Consider the following 22,406-nt stretch of genomic DNA (forward strand, 5'->3'; position numbering starts at 1 on the left):
CAAAAGGATGCAATAGTCAAGCTTATATACACCCTACTAAGGGGTGTACAATGAGTGATAGTGATGAATGGGTAATAAGTTTTCTAACGAGGCATTGGGCTGTTCATGCAATGTATGGCAAGTACAATCCAAGAGATTTAGCAGCAAAGTACTGCTGGTTGAAAACATCTTTACTGTGTGGGGCTCTATGGCCCCCTTTTTATATCCATTTAAACTTTGCAGGCTTGCTTCAAGTCATCTAGGTGCTGCAGGTGCAATGCAATGGCGCATTACCAAACTGTTGCTCACGAGATGTGGTGTGCCATCACTGCGACGATGACTTGATAAGGCCGGGAAGGCAGCATGCAGGCCATTACTGTGGCAGTGCTGCTGTGGCACAGTCACGCTTTCAGCGGCCAGCACGAGTCATTGGGATGTACACAGACAGCAAGGTGGCACCTTACCACGTTTAAGACCGAAGATGGAATAGCTCTTTTGGCATAAGTGGCTGCTAAAGAACAGCCAGGGTTCTTGGACCGCTTCAAGCCATTATCTGCGCCACTTCATACCAGTCGTATCACAATGTGTTTTTGTTCTGCCATGCTCGGGTGTTACAGCGCCTGTTCTTTTGTAGCCACAGCACTGTGCTCTTCACGGTCTTGACTGCATGCTCTGCTCCGTCGCCACGTTTAATGTAGTGCCCCTATGAAAGAGTCGGTTGGGAGTCTTTTATGCTCACAGTGGGTGTGCAACTTGCCAGCGAAGCCAAGGCTCATAGACTGCATTCTTTGGAAGCAAGGCCTTCAAGTGTTCTGGGACCAAGTGCTTGAAATATTTCGTGATGTTATTTTATAGTTATGGCTCAGACGTGACAATACCATTTGTCATATTAAATTACAACGTTCATTTAGAATGCTAAAGAAATGTTTATGATACAATATATAAAATTACTGGAAGCTTTTAATATTATAATGACATTTAAAAGCCGGCATTAGAACAATGTTTAATTTTAGTATTACATTAGTGTTTTCTATATTAATCATAACGTTTTATGCTACAATCTTTTGATCTTAATGTAACATTCATAACGTTTTACGCTACAATCTTTTGATGTTAATGTAACGTTACAATCCATCATATAATGTTACTGCAACATGCCTAACATTTTATAACATTATTCCAATGTTCGGTGCAATCTCGGTTGTTTGTGGCTACTAGAGTAGCTGGGACGATAATCAGTTTTCTTCACAATACACTTCTAAGAACAAACCAGCAAATGCCCCTCAAAGGAGGCCCTTCATCCAAGTAGTGACATCACAGTGGGATGGCAGGTGCTAGGGGATTAACCTCGGATTAAGAGATGAACCTCCACGACATTGGTCCTTGCCACTGGCTGGAGGGCCTCCTTTGATGGGCTGCTTCCTATGCTTTCACCCAGATTTTCAGATCATTGTGGGAAATTCAAAACCTAGCTTTGATCGCTGGCAGTACGAGTTACACCTATGTAAACTTAACATTACTGTAGCCATAGAATGGAACTGCCTTTGCACTTGCAATAATGTGAGATGTGAGTGATGACCTTCATTCACAGACCTGTTTATTTGTAAATAGAAATAAATGTCAAGAGGCTGGAGAATGCAAATATATTATGGTGTCACACTGCAAGAGGTGCTTTCTATTACTGAGGTAAACACAGAACGAGAGACTAAAAAATCTAAACTGCTACAACATACATATAATATCTGCCACCACTTTTACAATGATAATGAACCAGTTCGTTTTGTGTTGCCATCCGACACTTGAAAAGCAGGAGATCTGAGGCTTTCAGTAGAAGGTGTATTGCTGCTTGACATGAACATGAGAAAATCTTCAGGTGATTAAAATTCCAAACGAATTCATTCCAAGATATTTTGGACAAACATCAAGGTACCCGCACCTCAGTTTCAAAAAAGTACAGCCAACGGCATCCACAGATTTTCACGACCTTTAGATTAAACTGTGGTTAATCCCTGTAACACTAGCACGAGAGGGGTTTAGCCATGGATTAACCTAGGAAGAGAAAACATATAAGCATGGATAACTACATAGTCATGAAAATAGGTTAGCATTGAATGGAGGGCCCACCTTTGAGGAGAATTTGCAATTTGGTTCTTTGAAGCTTCTTGATAATGAAAGTAGCGACACTCTCCTCCACTCCCACACTTTCCTCCTTGATTACTCTCGCCTGCCGGATGTGTGCGCTGCACACGCCATGCTTCGCAGGCCATCGCACGCTTGCAGACCAGATGTGTTCGCCGGCACACGTGAGCGTACCCCAGTTCGCACTTTTCTTCCAGCTCTATTATTAAAAACAACCAATAGAAACTAATTCGACATGCTTGACACTACCACAAGCCACATTTATCACTGTCTCGTTTGAGCAATCAAAGCGTAAAATGTGAGTGCTTGTGGCACGAAGAATCCAAGCGTACTTTGTTGTCCTCCTCAATACGGCACAGTTTTTATTCGCATAAGAGTTATGTTAAATCTGTATATGCTTCAATATTTTTCGGCATACCGACGCGCCGCTAAAAGCTGAATTCACGTAGCGCTGTATTTTTGAGAAAATACTATTGTTTGTGATGCTGATCTTGTGCAATTGAGCGAGGAAAAGGTTGCGGTAATTAGTTAAAGATGCTTCAAGAGTGAAATTTCAGAAGCACGAAAGTGGCTGTGAAATTGCTGGGACATTTTTTTAATGCGCTTTATGCATTTTTTAGCAAGTTTAAGACCGAAAAATTTCAGCCTAGCTTCTCTTTCAAGCAGCAAGCTGCTTGAAAGAGAACAATTTTATTTTCTAGTTGTTTAGTTAATTTTATTGACTACTGCCGAAGTGACCCTGGCCAGGGTTTGGCTTAAATTTCTGGATTATTGCTGCTGCCAACAGATGATTAAGTGGTGGAAAGACTATTCTCTCTCGATGACTCATCTGAAATAGTTAATCGAAGGCATTTAAGTGCTGAATCAATATTCAGCACTGTAAAGCACAATCAGAAAAGATGTAGTCATTCTGTGGTGGAATCAGCTTCAAGGAAACAATTCATACAATGTTATAAACTACAGAGTTAAAGAATCTGATGTTATTTTTAAAACATCATTCAGTGTTGTATATCATAACGATTTCACCTGTGATAAGTCAAAGCTCGCCTTAAAAACCATCTTTTCTGTGACTCGCTCCTTCCGTGGCATTAGACACCGTAACTGCTGTAGAGTTGCGTAGTCACCATGGTTGAACGAATGCCTTAATCACTCTAAAGATTAAGAACCCCTATAATCCTTAGACAAACAATGGTATAACGTCGCTACAGCTACTACACTAGAGCTCTCGGGCACAAGGGAGACAGACTGCCGTATACGCAACAAAAATCAACATATTTACTTTTCTGCGCCACGTCACAACCACGCATATTTGCTAGCAAAAAGAATTAACGGCTAAGATGCAAACGTTTTTTTGCACAAACCCGCACTGAGATCCAGAAATTATAGCGGCTGCAGTAGGCACATTCTCTATGCCAACAGTCGCAAATAGAACAAACAGAATAATGCCATCAAATGGCAAAAACACACACAATGCCTAGCAAATTAAGCAAGATTATCAACATTCTGATGACCGCTAAAGAAGTTTCAAGTCTACACACTACTTTATGTACCAAGAAATGCACAGTACCTCACAGAAGACAGTGTGCTTTGTCGGAAGGAAGTCCTTAAAGGCGCTCTGAAAGGGGCTCTAATAAAGTTGCTGTATGCCTGGGATGTTAAAGCATGCCGCTTCAGGAATATTGTGTAGGAAGAATTTTTTTAATCCGCTTTGTGGACAAAATTTGAATTTCAGCTAGCGTCTTCGCGCCTTTCCCTCTTCTCTCATCACATTTTGCACGCTGGAAGGTCGGCACTCGTCTGCCGGCCCCACCTCCGGGCGAGAGCTTCCTGACCCGCCGGAGCTACGCGGCTTATTGGCCGCGGCCATGGTAGCTGCCTGACATCTGAAAGAATCTAACCAGTAGCCATCTATCAACATGTACACGTAGATGCGAGCGACGGAGAGTGTGAGCACAAAAATGTCGCCGGGAAGGGCTCGCCAACTTTCGCGCGTGATTGTGGGTCCTCTGCTGCTTGTAGAGTTGTATTATTTGGCTCAGGTGTTCTTGAGAACACAACTGAGTGATTGAGCAAGTTGATGTCCTCTCCTCGGAAGGTGTTTCGGAGCCCCTTTAAGGCCGATATTACAGATTCACTTTTTTATGCTGCTGATGTCATTTTTTTCTCAAGGAATCGCGAACAGCACAAAGCCATTTTCACGCCAGCTTGTGCACTGCAACATGCTGCAGCCGGGCATAACGCGGCACTAAAAGCAGAGTTCGAATTGTCAGCACGTAACTCAATGGAGTGCAACCTGCTGCAGAGCCAGGCGGCCTGCACATGGTGCCTAAGAAAAGTGAAAACACAAGAAAAATGATTCTTTTGAACACGTTTCTAGGGCAACGGCCGGAGGGGCCAATCAGCGTTCAGAAAAGCGCCGAGTAGAGAGACGGGCGAGGTGGATGTGAGAGGGTTCGCGGCGCGGCGGCAAAGTTCAGAGAAAATTGCGACTTTCAATATGAAGGGGCTTTATGGTTCTTGTTTGCTTCTAAAGGCCAGTCTTGATGCCTTCAAAGTGAAATTAACCTGTGATAGTTTTGAGCTTCTTCAGGCTAAGTAAGGCCTTATCATTTTGCTATTCATGTTTAAATTGTCTAGTTCAGATTTCATTTGTTGCTGATAGCATATTCCATAGAACTCCAACCCAACAGGCAATGCGTTAAAGCAGGGTTTCTCAAACTTCTTTGGCTGACTCAAGGAAATCCAACAGCCTTCAATATGTATCAATCTCCAATTAGCCATCATAAGCATCACAATCGGTAGGCGTTGCTTATGAATGAACCCTTAGCATTGTTATCGTTTTAGTCACTTTTATATGCACTTGTCTATCTGTCTTGCTTTTCAGCAATCAGTTTCTGATTCAATGCCAATCTCTCACCATGCTCAGGTCTTGATGACAACAACTCGGAAAACTAAAAGTCATAAGACAAACATTTCGCCACATTCCCGTGCTCCACCAGCTGGTTGCACTCAGAACCTCGCGGCAGCTCGGCTGGCTATTCCTCACTCCAGGAGCAGCACGGCGTCGGCGTTTGTTTTTTTATTTCAGCAGATACTGACTTTCGGCGCAAATGGGATCACTGGCGGCAAAACTTATCCCCGGCGCCGCCGATGCCCTGTGATCGTCCGAAAAAAAAAACCCTATGAGATGCGCACGCTTGCTTGTCTTGGCTTGGCTCAGCCAACTAGGCAATGCGGCACACGCATTCAGCTGTCACGCGCACGAGCGCACATGCTCCAACAAGCGTCGACTTGTGCGCCGTGCTACTTCCACACTGTCGTGCCAGCTTTCTAAACATACGCTGATGCAGCAGCGCCATGAAACGGTGCCAAGTTTGTCGAAGGAGCCACGACCGCCGGCGCTCCCTTAAAAACAAAACACGTCGTGCCGTCACTGGCGTGCTGGCAATTAAGGTCTGTGATGTGGAAGGCACCTGAAGAACGAGCTAAATGCAGCTAATGCCCTCTGAAATGAGTTTTAACAAACCAGGCACTGTGTCTGGTCTGCACTCGCCCGCAAGAAGTGTAGCGGAATGGGGGATGGCTAGGCCAGTGTGGGTGCTGTGAACCCACAAAAGCAGCCCGCAAAACCCAGTCCGAGAACCCCTGCGTTAAGGAGTTCAATGGCCGCAGTGTTGCCAGCTTACTTCTCTTGACTACAGTACAAGCACATCTCGGACTGTGAATCGAAGCATCTCAAGTGATAAGCAGTTGTACCTGGCAGTAAGAAAGCCCCGGGTGGTTGAGCGCAAAGGTGGTGAGCAGGTTGAAGAGCGCGACTACATTGGCATTGTCATCACCGCCAGCGTAGAAGGGGTGTGTGCGGTCAGTGCGCAGTACGTCCTTGCGCACCATGTTGGTGACCAGCTGGATGTCACTGCTGTAGCCTGGCTTTTCCATGAGGTTCTTCCAGGAACTGCGCAGCTGCAGATACTGGTCGCTCTTCCGGCGCATGTATGCCAGCCGCTGGCGGCCCGTCAACCCCTCCGGGTAGACGTTGAGGATGTGCTTCCACACCACCTGCACACAAGAGTGCCATCCCCAAAGGGAAGCGGGGACAGAGCTGGGATCTCAAGACACATGCACATGACCTGCTCACAGTGTGACTATGCACTCTGGTGGCAGAGTGAAACAGATGCACTCGGAGTGTAAATACAGTAGACTCCCGTTAAGACGAATTCTTGGATAAGATTAACAATGTGAGACCATTTGGTTGGTTTTCCATAGGACTCAGTATTAAAAAAAAAATATCCACCTAGACGAACTTTAGCAGCGACCGTGTAACGGCACTCACAGGGCGTAAAATATATCCCCTTCAGGTGCCAATGAAATCTGCTGAAAGGAGAAATAATCTTTTGCATAAATGACAATCAGTAGACCAAGCAGAAGTGATGTGCAATAAATTACACAAAAATATTCACATTTAAGCATATTTTATTCGCGTCCACATTTGTGGGCATAGTGCCTTAAACCTGATACATGAATGTAAACACTGCAGCATTTGCTTGCCTTTTCTGATTGTTAGACATGAATAAACGTTTAGCTGTCAGAATATATGCTTCTCGAAATTATTCTGTAGTTCATGACTTATAAAACAGATAACAGCAGTCATTCTGTCACGAGAGGAAGAGGAAAATTCGGTGTTTCGAGCACAGAACGTGGCTTTTAGATGTGCAGCCTTCACGTCGGCACCGTTGTGTAATTAACGTGTTCAGAAGTTGGGGCCAATGGTTGCTTTCATCATTAGTAATGCTTCAAGTCCGGCTGCATCGAAGGGGTCTCGAGTGATCTGAGCACAGGTGGAAAGGCAGTGAGAAATAGCATCTTGCGGCCTGTTTTACACATGGTATTTACAAAGAAGAGAAGTGGTTTTTAAAGATCGTTGTTTGCTCAATGTACATCAGAGACCTGAAACGAACTGTCCCCTCGCTTTACCAATGTGCTGATTGTCGTTTTGTAGCCTTGAAGCTGAGCGGCCAGCTCTGAACTGACCATGGAGTGAGGGCGCGGGCTCCCCTTTTTCATCCCCCACCCCTTGTGTCGTGCTGCCACTTTGCATTTTTCTCCGTCTCAGGTTTCATAGAAAATGTAATGATTCTTGATAAAAACCGCAGCAAAATTTTCAAAACGAGAGAAAAAATGTTTTGACCACCACTGAAAATGGTTGCTTCCTCCAGATTCATGCGTTCTACAATCTAGCACAGGGGGTCTCGGATCATTTTTTGAATATTGGTAGGCGGCCTAAAACCCTCCTAGACCTCCCTTACATTATTCATTGGTCATAGCGCACTGTGCTCGTTGGCAGCGGCTCAGCTAAGTGGTGGTTCTTTGCGACCATGTGCGGGTCTTCATTGCTCGGTCGGCCGCACTTCTTTGGAGGTGCTTCTACATCGGCTATTTTCATGAAAAACGCTTCAGCGCTGGAGTCGTCCAATGTTCTCTTTGTACAAGCATAGTTTTCAATGCCCCGAGAGCACTAAGGAGCTCCTGTCGCAGAAAAGCCAGTGTGATGATGGTGTCATCAGCGTTGGCCAGTCGTGAGTGAAAAATCCCTCCTCCTCCTCCTCGCAAGTACCCCACTCCCACAACAGATAGCCCAACATCAGAGCAAGGAAAGGAAGGGACGCCTGTCACATATTTCAGTGGACAACCCGACCAACCGCACCCCAAGGGAAGGAAAATGAAATGGAAATTGGTTTTAAGGAAAGGAAGTGAGGCCTGTCTCACATATCTCTGTGGACACCAGAACCGCACAGTAAGTTAAAGAAAATGAAATGAAAATTGATTTTAAGGAAAGGAAGTGACTTGTTCAGGCGCAGTGGGGCCTTGGGGCCAGGAATCACATGGTGAGCAGCGAACAACACAGCGCACACCCAAGGAATCTTGCAGCTTGCTGCCCGTTCGTTCCGCGCGCAGAAGCTATGCTGGCGATCATGGCATCGGGTTTGTCGAGAACAATATGCCGACGAACTACGACTCTTGAGTCCCGCGCGTTTCATCAAGGCGCCTGGCAGCGCTTCTACGTGGTTTACCGCTCCACTCGTCCGTTTCACCGTATGTAGCAGAGCGATTTGTCTAACGGGCAAGGCGGCGCACCGAACTGGCGATGGCGTTCCGTGGACTCCCTCGCAGTGCTGCAACACGCTGTCGCGTTCCACTCTTAAAGGCGAAGCTTAAGCATCCTCCTATTTTTATACTTTCGCCATTATGGTGCCATGTCCACGTATGTGGACACGCCACTCTGAATGCCCACCCCAGAAATTTTTCTTCATCCGTAACGATGAAAATTAGTGTGTCATTTCTACATTAACCTATCGACATATTCCGAGCTCTAAATTGCATCATTCATGATCATTTGTAACAAAGGAATGCAAAAAAGAAAGTTATTTACTCGTCCCGCCAAAGGACGTGATGCTCATATTTTCTTTTGTAGCGAGAGCTACACTGGGCTACCAGTCGAGCCTTTCGTGGTGGCTGGGACAGGCCAGTGTGCGCATGCGCCGTTACCATGGCAACCGATGAAGAGCAAAGTGTGGCGTGCGCTTCGCCGCGGCCGCGTGCCCACTCCATGTCAAGCCGAGCGTGACGTCACGCGGATGAGCAGTTGTGCGCATGCGCCGATACCATGGTAACCAGACAGACTCCACTGCTGCGCCGCGCTCTTCGTCACTGCCTCACCGCACGCCGCTCTATCACCCGAACCCCGCGTCGTATGCGCAGGATTGCGTATAAAAGGCAGAGATGTAGTGGGCGTTTGTATCACAACGTTTGACAGGCATGCAGAGAAGGTGAGTCCAGCCGCTGCTAAGTGACGGTATAGACAAGAGAAGATAAACTCTTCCGATCCTGAGGTTGTCGCCTGGCAGTTGGCTTGAACGAAATAAGAACGCTGGAATCTGTGTGTACGTGAAACAAGGTATATCACCGCTGTCAGACATCTCCCTTCAATCGCGGTGAATAATGGTGAAGCCTGCTGTGTTCGGCTTCTGGAGAGCGGTATTATCATCCAAGGAGTCTACGTGGCACCGGGAACATCTGTCAAGCAGACAATTGATGTGGTTGCCACGTGTATACCAGCCTATGGTATGGTTTCACAGTTGTGAGTGACTTTGGAAGATTTCAACAGGAAGCAGGACTCTCTCAGTCAGTGTATGAAAGAAAAGTGCGACTTTAATTTAGCTTCGGAGCCTCACGTCCAGACTACACAATGGGGAACTACTATAGAGCTTGTATACTAAAGAGAGTATACCAAGTCGAAATACTGCATCGACAGAATTGAGACCGCTGCATGCTACTTCACAGATCAACAGGGAGTCTTCATCCCTGTCAAGCAAAATGAATAAAAGATGTGTATACCCAATGTCCGTCATTGCTAAACATGCAGTGACCACAACAAGCCCAGCCAAGGAAACGTACCTATCGCTACGTATATCCTGGCATAGCCGAGCTAAGCCAATGCCATTTTTTTTTTTACAAATGAATTTTACTGCAGCTGCAAGACATGGTGCCACAGACTTGACAGGGAGGGTCAAAATGGTAAAATCGCCGTATTCAAAGGTGAAAATTCGCCTTGCGAACGAAAATATGCGAAGGTTTAAGTCGCGTCCACATATGTGGACCCAGCGCCTGAAGGGGTATATATAATGCATCTAAGCAAAAACAGCGCACCCCCACAAGACGGCTTCCCCGCACCACCGCACGAACTGCGGAGAAGCCATCTTGCGAAAGCGCGTGTTCTTGTGGGGGAAGCTTGCTTGGCGGTGCAAAAAAAGGCAGGGAACATTCGCGCTAGCGCTGGCGCAGAGATCCGACATCGTCACCGTCAGATCTCGGCATCGCGCGCGCGTCACACGCCACGCGCTGCCTCCCAAAGACTAAAAGACGCGTACGCGCAAAATGAGTCCAGCCCGTTCGTTAACTTGGCGATTAAAAATTCTGGGGCGCCGCATTTTCAACTGACGCGGCGTCGCAACACGCGCTGTCGCGGCGAAGAGATCGGCAGATATATCGGCGCCTGCTCGTGGACTTGGTAACAGCTACGCTGTAGAAGGGCCGAGTTAAGAGAAAGAGTGACATCCGCTGGGAATCCTCGAAGTGTTCTGAGCACGATGGAAAGCAAGTCACGCACACAAATAGCAGCCGCAGTGGGATACAGCGAGAAAAAAAAATGAGACGGTTAAAAAAGAAAACCACACCAATGGCATTTTCAATTAGCATAACGAGAGCTTGTTTAATGCTCTCTCTTAGCTCACTTCATGCACAGCGCATCAAATAATGTACTTGCAATTGAACTCTTTCTGAAAGGCTATTTTACTTGTTTTCATGTAGCACACATCTGGGCACCTAACATGCTCAGATGTCTTTTTTAGGGAAACGTGTGATAAGCCATAGGAACATATATTTCAGGTCCCTTCAAGTCAGGCTTAAAGGGAGTCTACTGTGCCCTCACGAGATCAGCAGGGGGATTTTCGCAAGACCAAACAGGAGAACGCAATCCGGGCGACCCGAGCATAAAATTAAGCAATTCCAAAGCAGCACTGAGAGTTGATGCCCAAGCATTACAAATTTCCTTTCTGGTGCGATGACGGCGTGACGTGCTGAACAGCAGACGCTTCAGGCGGCGACAGGCAAGAAGAGCGCACGCACCTTCCTGAGCGAGGGCTCGACCCCTCCCTGGTAGACGGCGAGCCGCAGCTCTCGGGGCTTGAGCAGGCGGCCCTCACCGTCCAGGCAGGCCCGGAACTCGCGGTCCCCGAGCGGGCTGCGCGCAGCCTCCTGCTGCTGCTGGCTGGAAGGCGGCGCGGAGGACGTCCAGGGAAGGCTGATGATGCTCTGCTCGGCCGCCGAGTCCTGCAGGCTGGCCAGGTTGAGCACCTTCTGGAAGCGGGTCAGCGTCTTCTCCATCTGAAGGAAGAACAGCCACGCGGCCACCTTGTAGCGGGGCTGCGCCGCAGGCCTCACGCGCCGCTCGGGGGCCAGCGGCAGCCGCAGGAAGGAGCCGCCGCTGGCCCCCCTCCCGCTGCGGCTCTTGAACAGGCTCAGCATGGCTCCTACTCGCCGCCGCCACGCGCCCCGGTTTTCGTTTTCCTTCTCAGTGGTCCTTGGTTTGAGACATCACGTTTTCGCTTTGCTCCTTCTGTGTTTCAAGCGTCGCGTATTGCTCCAGAACGCATCATACACGCTCCGTGGCTGACATATGCGCTGTAAAAAATCTACCACTGAATTATTTACTCCGAGCGGTTAACCGCTTGTTCGGTTTCTGAGCACCGGAGAGCGCTATGACGTCAGAACCATGGTGGTACAGCAGCAATCCTGGCCACGTGGGTTCCAAAAGTTGTGACTCACATATTGCAGCGTCATCTGCTCTCGTACGCATGCTGTACACACCAGCGCTTTTCAAAATGCCCGCGTACTTGGCCGCTATACGGAGATATTCTGAGGAAAGCCAAGCGAACGAGGGAGTTCATCACAGTCCGCAGATCGTCTACCAACGCAGTTTGTGCGTTGTTCTTAGCTTTGCCGCACTACGCCGATGCTCGGCGGACGTGCGTGTCGGCGGCCGACAGCGCGTCACTCGGCATTAGGAGGACACGATGCCTCCGCACCTAACAACAGCCGCGCCGCAAGGCATGCGCTCCTCCGGGTCCTGTGGCCGTTGATTTCGATACATCTGCTGCCCGTTTAGTAAAAAGGCCGTGTATTCGCCAAATGAGCGCTTGGTGATGGTACTACACGATTCAGCATTTGCCGCGCGAGCGAGAAATTCCCCCCGCAATGCGGCGTTGACGACGACCGCACCTCCTCAGCGCTACTTTTGTTCACGTACACATAGCTGCGCGTGCACAGGCAGCAACTGAAATACAAGCTGCGTTCTATCCTTATGTTAAATAATGCATTCTATTTTGCGCTGGTTGTATGTTCACTTGCTTACGCAGTGCGATAACTCTGCGAGAAGCGCCGATGAAGGCGAGCGCCACCGTGGGAATCAAGCCCTGACAGCCGCGGGTTGTTGTCGCTCATTGTAGCTGCTTTCTCCGATGTGGGCACTGCTTCATCTTAAATTGCTTTAATTACCCAAAAACACGTTCGGTGACTATTTGCGATAATTAAAACGGCCTAATTTGTTGTCCAGTACAAGAGACGCCGCCGACTGCTGCTGGTCGCCTGCAGCAGTGCTTGGCAGACCGGGCACTTCCCTCGTTGTATGTTCGTTCTGAGATGTAATCGTCCATTTCACGCCACAGTTGTAAAAAGCTGCACTCGATCGATGACCATCTGCATTGGCTGAAACTTGTGAATTCATTCTGCGTAATCGTCCGCATCGCACACACGAACCCCGCGGATTCAACTCGTCGCAGAAGGGCGTCGACTAAAGTTAAAGAAGTCTGAACAGTGCTTACCGCTGATGAGTGTCGCAGATGGGTGAACATTTGAAATGTATTATTTCGCCAGTTGCGCTTAATTGTAATACGGGTAGGTGCACGAGCAGTTTATCAGTTGAGTTGAGGTGTTGAATGCTACAGGTGGGATTAGCCTAGCTTATTCTGCCGGAATGTGCTCCACCGTAGCGTCCCTACTATGTTAATAATGTCCTAAAGCCTGTCGCATCTACCCCGCTATGCGCACAGTCACTTATAATAGTACATATTCAACTGCCGCAGTCGCCACCTATGCCCCCATTCATTCACAGTAGAACATAGTCCACTCCAGAAGACACCATCTACGCACACATTCAATCGCAGTAGGCCATAGTCCGTTCCTGCTGTCACCATTTAGAAACAAGATCAGTGTTCTGCAGAAATGTTAAAGCAGTTTATCAAATCCCATATCGACGTGAAGCTTTCGCTCGGCCGCCCAGCGAGTGTGTCTGCCCATCAGTCCACCGACGTCGCGTCGCCTTTACACTGCGTTAATGTGCTGTGACGTCACTAGCCTTCACTGATGTCGCTCCAAAGCTCAACGTAATTAACCACTGCGCTAGCGATGGGTCTCAATCGCGTGAAAGAGCATTTAAAGGGGGCTCTCGATAAAGTTGTGGCATATGCCTGAAATGTTAAAGGACGCCGCTACATGAATATCCTCCAATAAGATTTTTTTTATCTGGCTGTTAGAAACTGGCTCATCATCATCAGCCTAACTACGCCCACCGCAAGCCAAACGCCTCTTCCATATCTCAATTAACACTGTCGTGATCGTATCCCCGCAAACTTAAAGATGCACAGTGTTCTGGAAAAGTTCGCTTTCGCTTTTTTTTTTAGTGGGTTTGCATGAAGGAATTGTTTCAGTTTCCAAGATTTTTTTCCGCCATTGTGAGTCAACGCTCTTTCTGTATAAGTATTTAAATACATTAGCTGCCCACCTGTAATCGTCCAATTTCCGCAGTCGTTCTTCATAATAATATTTTACTCGGAGCATCCCGTGCCTCGAACGGTGGCAGCCCGTATCGCCCTGTACTGCCTCGATTGTGGTTTTCCCGCGGGCACCTAATGCTAATCTTCCAATAGCTCTTTGATTTACTTCTAATCTCGACTGAACTTCTGCCCTTAAGCACAGAACCGCATTCCCGAAACTAAGCCCCGGCACCATCATTCCTTTCCAAATACCTCTCAGTAATGAAGAGTTTGCAGACGCAATCTACAGTGAGAAAGCGAGACTACCACATTCAGGCGAGGTTTCAAATTGATGCGCTGTTTCTCAGGGCCATAGCCGGGTATTTGTTTATTTGGGAAAGGAGCTTTCGATTGTTGCAAAAACATTTAGTCGGTAAAGGTCAGTAGACTGTCCCTTGAATAAAGAAACTGCGGAGAACATCATTACATGCATGGAGAAAGAAAAAAACTAGGAGGGAGCGTGACGTCATAATCTTGAAGCCTAGTCATAAAAAAATATAATGGAAAGCGTCATGGGAAATAGGCCCTCACGTGACAAGGCAGCGGTAGCTCTTAGCCGGATTTCGGTTTCGCTCTCTCGCTGTGTTGCGTCAGACTAAAAAGCACCGCGATACAAGCTGGTTGGCAGTCTGGTAACTGTGGAAGGCCTATTTCCCAAGACTCAGTGCGCAAAAGGGCCCTCGGCAGCGGCGTCAGAGGAGGATGGCTAGCACAGGCTGAGCGCGTGACGTCATGCTCCCTCCTAGTTTTTTTTTTTTTCCCCTCCGTGATTACATGTACCCTCTTCATGCCTCGGGGCAATAATCTTCGCGTTAGAACAGACGGGAAGGAAAGGCGGGCGATTCGTACTACCTCAACTCCCTCCAGATGCAAGCGCACTCCCGCACGGCCGCTCCGTCAAAAGGCGCGACCGCGGTTAGAGCATGCACAACTGACAAATGCAGCAGGGACGCACCTGGCTGAAGAAGCTCCCCGTGAGGGACGACTTGGGCGTGGCTTCCGCCTTGGCCATGTCCCCCGGAGTGACCACGTCCCATTCTGCCAGGCCTGCATCGTACGCGACACGGGCTGCTGTAACGGACGCAGACCGGTTTCAGAGATGCTACGCGGTTGATGGCAAATCGCTGGCCTCATTCGCTGCAGCCAGGAGGATAAATGCATTGAGCACGCTGTCGATTTCTTCCACAGCGGGAACAGCATCGAGGGGCTCAAGTTGTATTACTAAAGCATGCACTTTACCATTCAAATGTCATGGGAGTGGTCTCGTTTCAGCTGTCAAGTGCCTGCCTCCGCCGGTCTGGATCGACAAGAACCTTGTGTTGCCGGCTACTGCCTCGGCTCGATAGTTAAATACTCAAAGTAGCTCAAGGCGGCACTATATAGAGTAACACTTGCGACACAAGGAGCAGGGAAATCTGCCGAATGCGGCGGCTTCCTTGAAGCTGTTAGTTCCTGACAAGATGCGTGTGTGCGTGCTGTGTTAGGTTTGACGACACATAAGCGACTAATAACATCATGAGGCAAACACAGAGCTAAGTGTATGGTTTGGTTTAGTTTTATGGGGCTTAACTTAACGCCCTAAAGCGACTCAGCGGACGCCGCAGTGGAGGGCTCCGGATAATTCTGACCACATGGCGTTCTTTAACGTGCACTAACATCGCACAGTAGACACGCGCCTTGCGTTTCGCCTCCATCGAAACACGGCGGCTGCCACCGGGATCGAACCCAGGTCCCCACCTCAGTTATGGAGCGCCCTAACCACTCAGCTACCACGGCGGCGCGTTAAGTGTAAGGAGTCCGCCCATCTGACTCGTCCAACATTTTCAAACCAATAAAGCATTCTCTCTATCTCTCTGGTGTGCTAACAATCTGAAACATTTTTAAAAGGCCAAAGTTTGTTTAGGAGTTTGCCTGCTGCGAAAGCACACAAACAAATGACAATTCGCCAAATGCATTTTTATAACAGCAGACCAGGGTGGAATGCGAAGCGCTCATCATAAAACAGCTTAAAATGTTTTTTTTTCTTCATTTCTCAAGGTCAGCTCTATTGCGCACGCTTGGTTCGTTCGCTCTGCATGCGCCCTCACGCGCTACTGGTTTCAAGTTCTGCCGCTGCATGCGTGCCCCCTTCCGAAGCAGCCGCAGAGGAGGCGCGCTTGGAATGGCCGAGATGCACGCACTCTTGTCGTACGGCTTGGGCTCGACGCGCAGCTTGAGGCAGGGCTCCGACGAACTGAGGAAGGCCGCGTCCAGGTCCCAGTCGGACAGCAGGCCGATGTAGGCATCGCCGCCTTCGTCGTCGCGAGCCAGGTAGCTGACCGTGAACTCCCTGCGCACAGAGAAGAGGCGCTGCTGCACCAGAGCAGCTTTCGTGCATTAAGGCAGCCTGTATATATCCCGGCTCTCGAAGCTCGAGGCTGCAGAAATGCGAGGAACTTACCGCCGTCAGCAGTGATGCACTGCTGTAATTGGGAACGTAGAATTGCTGGCATTCGCTCTTGGCGTATTTTCCGCGTAGTCTAACCGCCCACAATTTTAGCGTTCAGCAGTTCTCAGTCTTCACCGGTGACAGCGCGAAGAAACACGGACGAGGAGAAAAAGGGGAGCCCACTTAGTGTTGTCCCCCTTTCCTCTATCCGCGTCCTTTTTACGGTTTCGTCAGGCGCACCCGCAATCGCGCTCTTACCGCACCAACAACCAGTGTCTCGCTGGAAACCGATCATGCAGTCACCGCAAGTACGTGGCAGCAGACCATTAAAAACACTGTGTCCAAAACCGTCGCTTCCATCCTTCACACGGACGAATGAATAAAAACCTTACTGAAGAGAATTCTTCAGGGCACGAAGAAATAAACTGAACTAGTTACCAGTCCCAGCTCAAACCTTGCGTTCAACACATTAAAGGCAGTCTTTAGGTGAGGCAGCATGCTGTGCACTTCAAGCGCCTGTCTGGCCTGTCGACTAAACTCGCAGCTTTACACCACGTCCAGTCGATGCGTCACATTGCTACATCGGCGCTCTGTTCCATGTTCGAAATCAAGAGCAAGAAATGGGCTTCGGCAGGGTAACGGAGTGGATTCCAAGCGAAGGCAAGCGTAGCAGGGGGCGGCAGAAGGATAGGTGGGCGAATGAGAATGAGAAGATTTCAGGCAAAGAGTGGGCGCAGCTGGAGAAAGGACAGGGTTAATTGGAGAGACATGGGAGAGGCCTTTGCCCTGCAGTGGGCGTAGTGAGGCCGATGACTACGGTGATGATATTACATGTTAGCCGTCACCCTTTGTGTCATGTTCACTCGGTTTCGTATGCGCCGCTTACTGCTAGATAACGTGTCTCTTAGGGCTGTTGTAACATTCTCGGAGCGGTCCGAGAGTCAGGGGAACCACGTTGTCGTCGCCATATGCACACATCACACAGCGGGAAGGTGAAGAGGAAATTAATCGCTTTGCGCGCATGCGCATGAGCAGGCTCTCGGGAAGATCAGCCAAGTTAGGCAATTTGGGAAGATTCTGGCCGTGTCGCCCACGAGGGCGAAGACAATGGTGACGTCATGAGGCACGTTCGCATGCGAAATGCTGCAACACCCAGAACACATCGTCTTGCGCTCCTGAAAACCGCGCTAGCCACTGGTTTGAACCGAGCTCCTCTCATTCCTAGTTTGGTCGAAGGACTGGTGCTCGCGTCTGCCAGGATAAGGAGAAGCGCGTCCCGAGGTGTTCCGACAGGAGCGTCCAAAGCACTCTGCTCTGAGCCCCGGTGGCGCAACTATCGTAAACTATACACTAGCCTAGCCTCCGCGGGATTTCTATTGCCCCACTTGAGATTTTTGCCTCTGCTGCTAATTCATACTGCGCCCACATTGCAACAGTAAATTAGAAATGCCGCCAATCTGGAAACGGCGGTAGATGGCGCTTTCTAAATGGCCACTTGGGTCGATTGACATTTCGCGAGATAAAGATGTTAGATAACTGTAGGCCGCATTGTCTCGAACAGGGGTCGCCTTCTGGGTCCGCGTATTACCTGGCCGTGCGGAACAGCTAGTCGCTGCAGTAGTGGTGGCAGACTAAAGCAAGCTTGCTGAGCTGAACAAGAGGAAGAAGGGCGACGCACCCTCGGATGTCGAACGCCCTGGCCAGCAGGTTCTGGAGCACTTCGAACGAGGTGATCTGCGGGTCCAGGCTGAACTTGCGGTGCTCCGTGGGGCCATGGCTGCCCTCGAACTTCTGCAACGGACACAGCGGAAAGGTCACGACCACACACACCAGCCGCCAAATGCGTGGCCAATGCAAAGGTCTCCCCAACGCCAACGAGTGTGGCTGAAGGCCTCTCATCCACGTGTGTCGGTTATGTGGGGCGGGACCCCACGCGAGAGGAACCCGCCCACCCGGCCAAAACCAAGTCGTGGCAGCCTTATTGCTGCAGGCTGTTATTTCTCTCCGCAATGCGACCACTACTTTTTCTGGCAATGGAGCGGAAGCTACAGAGCAGGAACCAGCGCTCTCTTCTGACGCAGCTGAATACACGGGGTGTTCGAAATTGAGCTTTACAGACTCTTCAAAGTCAGGCATAGAGTGATGCGTGAAATCCATCGCTGCCCATAAGGCATGCGGCTACGAGGACACAAAATGAGATAATAATTGTCACCATCACGCATCTAATTAACTAAAATATTTTAACGAACTTGTTAGTGGCTCCAGTAATAAGCGGGCATGTTTATTGTAAACAAAAAAGCACTCGCATTCGTACACAGTTCCGTTTTGTAGAATTGTGTAGCACGCGTGTGCCGCTAGATATTCGCGTCCGAATGTATACAGCTCGATGCAAGGCGGTGACGATAGGCGAGAAACTCCAACCGGCGTTTCGTCTGCCTAGCGGTGAACCTGATGAAGCACTTTCGACTGTGAGAAAAATCCGGAGCAACAGCTGCCGGGGAAAAGTTTCCCGTCGGCTGCCACCCCCTTGCAAGCGTATAATCAACGAACTCAGAGGAAACCTTGGGGGCGAGCATCTTGGAACACGCGTACTCTAGAATTCTACCAAATGGAGTAGTCCAGAAATGCGGCCACCTCTATGTTACCGATATAACGGTTTACGCTAGCACAACTGGCTAAAAAATTCAGCAGTATGTTTTAGTTAATTAGGTGCATGACGCTGACAATTACCGCCTCGCTTTGTGTCCCTCTGGCCGCATTGCAGAGGTAGTTTTTAAATACCAGCCAGTGTATATTTGAAATAAACTTGCAAAGCTTATTATGAACACCCGATATAGTCCCCGCTTCACGTAATTAGTTTTTGCTTAAAACATAGTATATAGACATTATTAGTTTTTTAAGGCACACTTCTCGAAGAACACCAACTGCTAAAAAATTCACCATCATTATCAGCCTGACTACGCCCGCTGCAGGGCAAATGCCTCTCCCATGTCTCTACAACTAATCCTGTCCTTTCCCAGCTGCGGCCACTGTTCCACCTAACCTTCTGCCGCCCACTGCTACGCTTGCCTTCTCTTGGAATCCACTCCGTTACACTTAAGGACCACCGGTTGTCTTGCCTTCGCATCACATGCCCTGCCCAAGCCCATTTATTCTTCTCTATTTCGACTAGGATGTCATTAGCACGCACCCACTCTGCCCGCCTCCGGTCTCTTAACGTTACACCTATCATTTTTCTTTCCATGCCTCGCTGCGCTGTCCCTAACTTGAGCTGAACCCTTTTAATACCCTCCACGTTTCTGCCCCGTTGCTGAGTAGCGGTATGTACAGGATACAGCTGTTGTGTACTTTTATCTTGAGGTAAAACTGTTAGAGGTTTAACGTAGCCAAACCGAGTGGCCGTGAGAAAGCGGGTGTTCATTCTTCAGCTTAAGCTCTGCCTCGGCAGACAGCCAGCGAGAAAGCGCGGAAGCTGGCGAGTCCACTCCGGGCGACCGTTACTTGCTCGCATTTTAAACTGCCTCAGCTCCCCACCACGCTTCCGTCCCTGGGAATCCATGCCGCAAGTGAGAGCACCGGCTACCATTTGCGGGCCCATTCCTCTTTTTCAGTGCGTAAGCACTAATCGGATGGGTACCAACCCGGAGGAAAATCGCCCGTTGTCTGTTCGCAGCTGGGCCAGCGCGAGCGCTCCGTCCCGCGGCACTGGCCGCTCATCGTCGTCTTCTACGCAGCAGCAATCCGTGCTTTCACGGTGGTTCGAATGCAGCACACATTGTCTGTTTGTTTTCTTTCAGCTGAAATACCTAATAACGCTGAGGTGTTTGTACTCTTTCCGTGCCTTAACGTTAAGCCCGCTTTACCTGGTGGCACGGGCAGGCATTTTCATTTTGCAGTCATTTTGCTCGTACCAGCATACGCTTAATGTTGCCGTCATCGTTTATTTGGTCTCGCTCGCCGCGGCTCCTCCAAACTGACCTTTTCATTAGGCCTCAACAACAGGCGAGGCTAGGGGCCTCTCTTTCCCTTGCGATTGTGGCTTTAATTCGGCCACACGTTCTCTGCAGCCCGTTCTTATTCTCGCAGTTCTTCTGCCGTGGCCCGGATCAGGCGAGATAAACTGACACATAGCACATAAAGGAACGTATAAAGCTTAGTAAGGTGTGGGTGCGGACTAGTTGGTAATGCATTGTAAGACGAAAAGCGCGAACAAAACACGCGGACGCCTCTTTGCGTCCGTGTGTTTTTTTTCGCGCTTTTCGTAGAACGCACAAAGAAATCACACGTACTCAAATGCGCGACTTCAAATGCGTTCAAAGAACCGCAGCTCTACCTGGGGAGCATTGGATTATCTCGCTGCGGGCTCACAGATACGACCCGCTGATGCAATACATCCCAAGAGCTTTCACTGAACCTTAGGCGAACGTTAGGCCTGAACCTTAGGTTCTTCCCGAACCGGCCCGAACGGAATCCGCTGATAAAACTAAAAGCCTTTCTTCTCAAGAATACCCCTCATATTATCGGCGGGGCTGCAGCCGCCGCTCTCTCGTTGAAAAAACCGCGCGCCTTATTTTCGCAACAGCCGGTCGTATGGCCAGCAGCGGAGTTGTATACGACTCGTTCTCGGTGCTCACCGCTCCGTACGGGTAGCAAGGCAATAATGGAGGCCGTAGTTGGTTGTTTTGGCGCAGAGAGTGGCCCTAAACTGGTTACAAGACGAAAAACACACGAAGGAACGCGCACTTCGTCTGTGCAATCGTTCTTTCGCGTGTTTTTCGTCTTGCAACCAGTTCAGGGCCACTCTCTGCAAAATCTCCATGGGCGCCTGCCCCTGGCCGCGTTGATGTCGCAGCCACAAGCTGCAGCGGACGGCGAACGGATTTCCGCCACGCCAATGAAAGTTAGGTTCCACAATAATGCCGGGCGAATTTCGATCCTCCGTCATCGACACATGGCTGCCTTGCTGCAATGCCAGTATACCAGCACTGTTAACGGAACAGTCCTCGAGGCGGCCTAGCTACGGAACAGTCTCGCGTTGAAAGAAAGGCCGCTATATACTCTTGCAGCGTGCGTGAGCCAGCGTACGCGCCGCTGAAGCTGGAGGCAATATTCCCGTGCACAAACGTCGGTTCACAGCATTCTCGGGTGTGCGGGCCAGGGCGCTACTGCTTCGTGTGTTTACAGGCTGGAAACAGGTTTCCTCCACCTTCCAGCGCCCGTGGTGGAGGACCAGTGGGCGAGCACAGGCGGACGGTGACAGTCTGAGTTTCACTCGGGGTGACCTCGGCGACTCGCGCGAGTTCTCGACGGAGTCGCCCGACGAGGCGCTATCGCGCTTGAAACAATGCGCGCTCTGCTAGCCTGTGGCAACAGCCGCCTTATCTGCCCCCGACAACCGGGCCACGGCGGACAGTTTCCGTCCTCCCTGCCACAAAGGCAGGCACACATTCCTACCGCCTGACGACACCTGTCCGCACTGCCGCTGGTCCGTGACCGACATCCAGCACGCAGCCAGCACCCCTCTCTTACGCGCACTCAGCTCAAGGTCCAAAGTCCACCGCACGGATGTTACAGTGGCGGTCAATGTCGCCACAGCGACCATGTCAGCCGGTTGACTCCCCATCTTGAGCCATCGCTTAACTTCGAGTGGAGTATTTATTTGTAAAGCGTCAACACATCGAACGGTGCGCTGGAAACCAACCCGTTCGATTCGATCCGTAACGCGATGCCACGCGCACCGCACCACAGCTCCTCGCATCACGCCACGGAAAGTCTGCCCACAAGGCCACAATGGGGGCTAAGTTGGTTAGGTCACCAAGCATGCAGGGAATCGCGCTATATTGTCGACTTTCGTCAGTACCATGCATCGTTCCTTCGCGTATTGTTCGCCTTTAACCCCGCTTAGCCCGATTTCGTGGTCCCAGTATGTCCAGTCCATCTGTGAACACGCTCGCTTCAGCCCTCGCCGCTTTCATCCGCTCTCCCCTTTTGGCTGCTTACCTCCTCGCCTGCGGACGTGATAAGCGAAAGCTGACGATAGCGAAAAAAAAAATCGGCATTTCTTTTTTAGCCTGCCCTGCGCCCTCAAGCGGCAAACGCCTATCTGCCGCCGGAAACTGGACAGACAATAGAAACAGACAACCCGAGCCACACTGGCCACGCGCAAAAATGGCAACATTTAACGCCGACGCCACGGAATAGGCAATACTCGTCGGAAAAGCTTCCAGTTTTTCCGTAACGTGAAACCCAGAAAAAACTGCAAAAAACCTGCGTGACTACGCAGGCCTTTTCTTGTAGCATTTATGCTTGCGTCAAATTGCCAACCCTTTTATCTTCTTACGAGATGAGGAGCATCCTTCAGTACGCGCCGTTTGCCACGTGCACAGGACAAGAGTTGCGCCGATGTTTGCTGTATCAAATGCGTGTCCTGT

At 49.7% G+C, this 22,406-nt stretch overlaps 1 protein-coding gene across 6 annotated transcripts in view; it reads right to left on the bottom strand.

The window, feature by feature from the left end:
* LOC144107268 (TBC1 domain family member 25) overlaps positions 1-22,406 on the bottom strand; it is a 131,833-nt gene that overhangs the window by 6,583 nt on the left and 102,844 nt on the right. For 2 of the 6 annotated variants that reach the window (XM_077640272.1, XM_077640269.1), the window contains exons 2-6: positions 17,654-17,766; positions 15,728-15,876; positions 14,503-14,618; positions 10,804-11,061; positions 5,875-6,177 (exon numbers count right to left, since the gene is read on the bottom strand). In XM_077640272.1, coding sequence (XP_077496398.1) covers positions 5,875-6,177; positions 10,804-11,061; positions 14,503-14,618; positions 15,728-15,876; positions 17,654-17,766 — 939 coding nt within the window. The remainder of the gene's footprint in view (positions 1-5,874; positions 6,178-10,803; positions 11,062-14,502; positions 14,619-15,727; positions 15,877-17,653; positions 17,767-22,406) is intronic. The other 4 variants (XM_077640274.1, XM_077640271.1, XM_077640273.1 and 1 more) reach the window with 2 other exon arrangements.

The sequence above is a fragment of the Amblyomma americanum genome, chromosome 10 (assembly GCF_052857255.1).
Source record: "Amblyomma americanum isolate KBUSLIRL-KWMA chromosome 10, ASM5285725v1, whole genome shotgun sequence".
In the NCBI taxonomy this organism is placed as follows: Eukaryota; Metazoa; Arthropoda; class Arachnida; order Ixodida; family Ixodidae; genus Amblyomma; species Amblyomma americanum.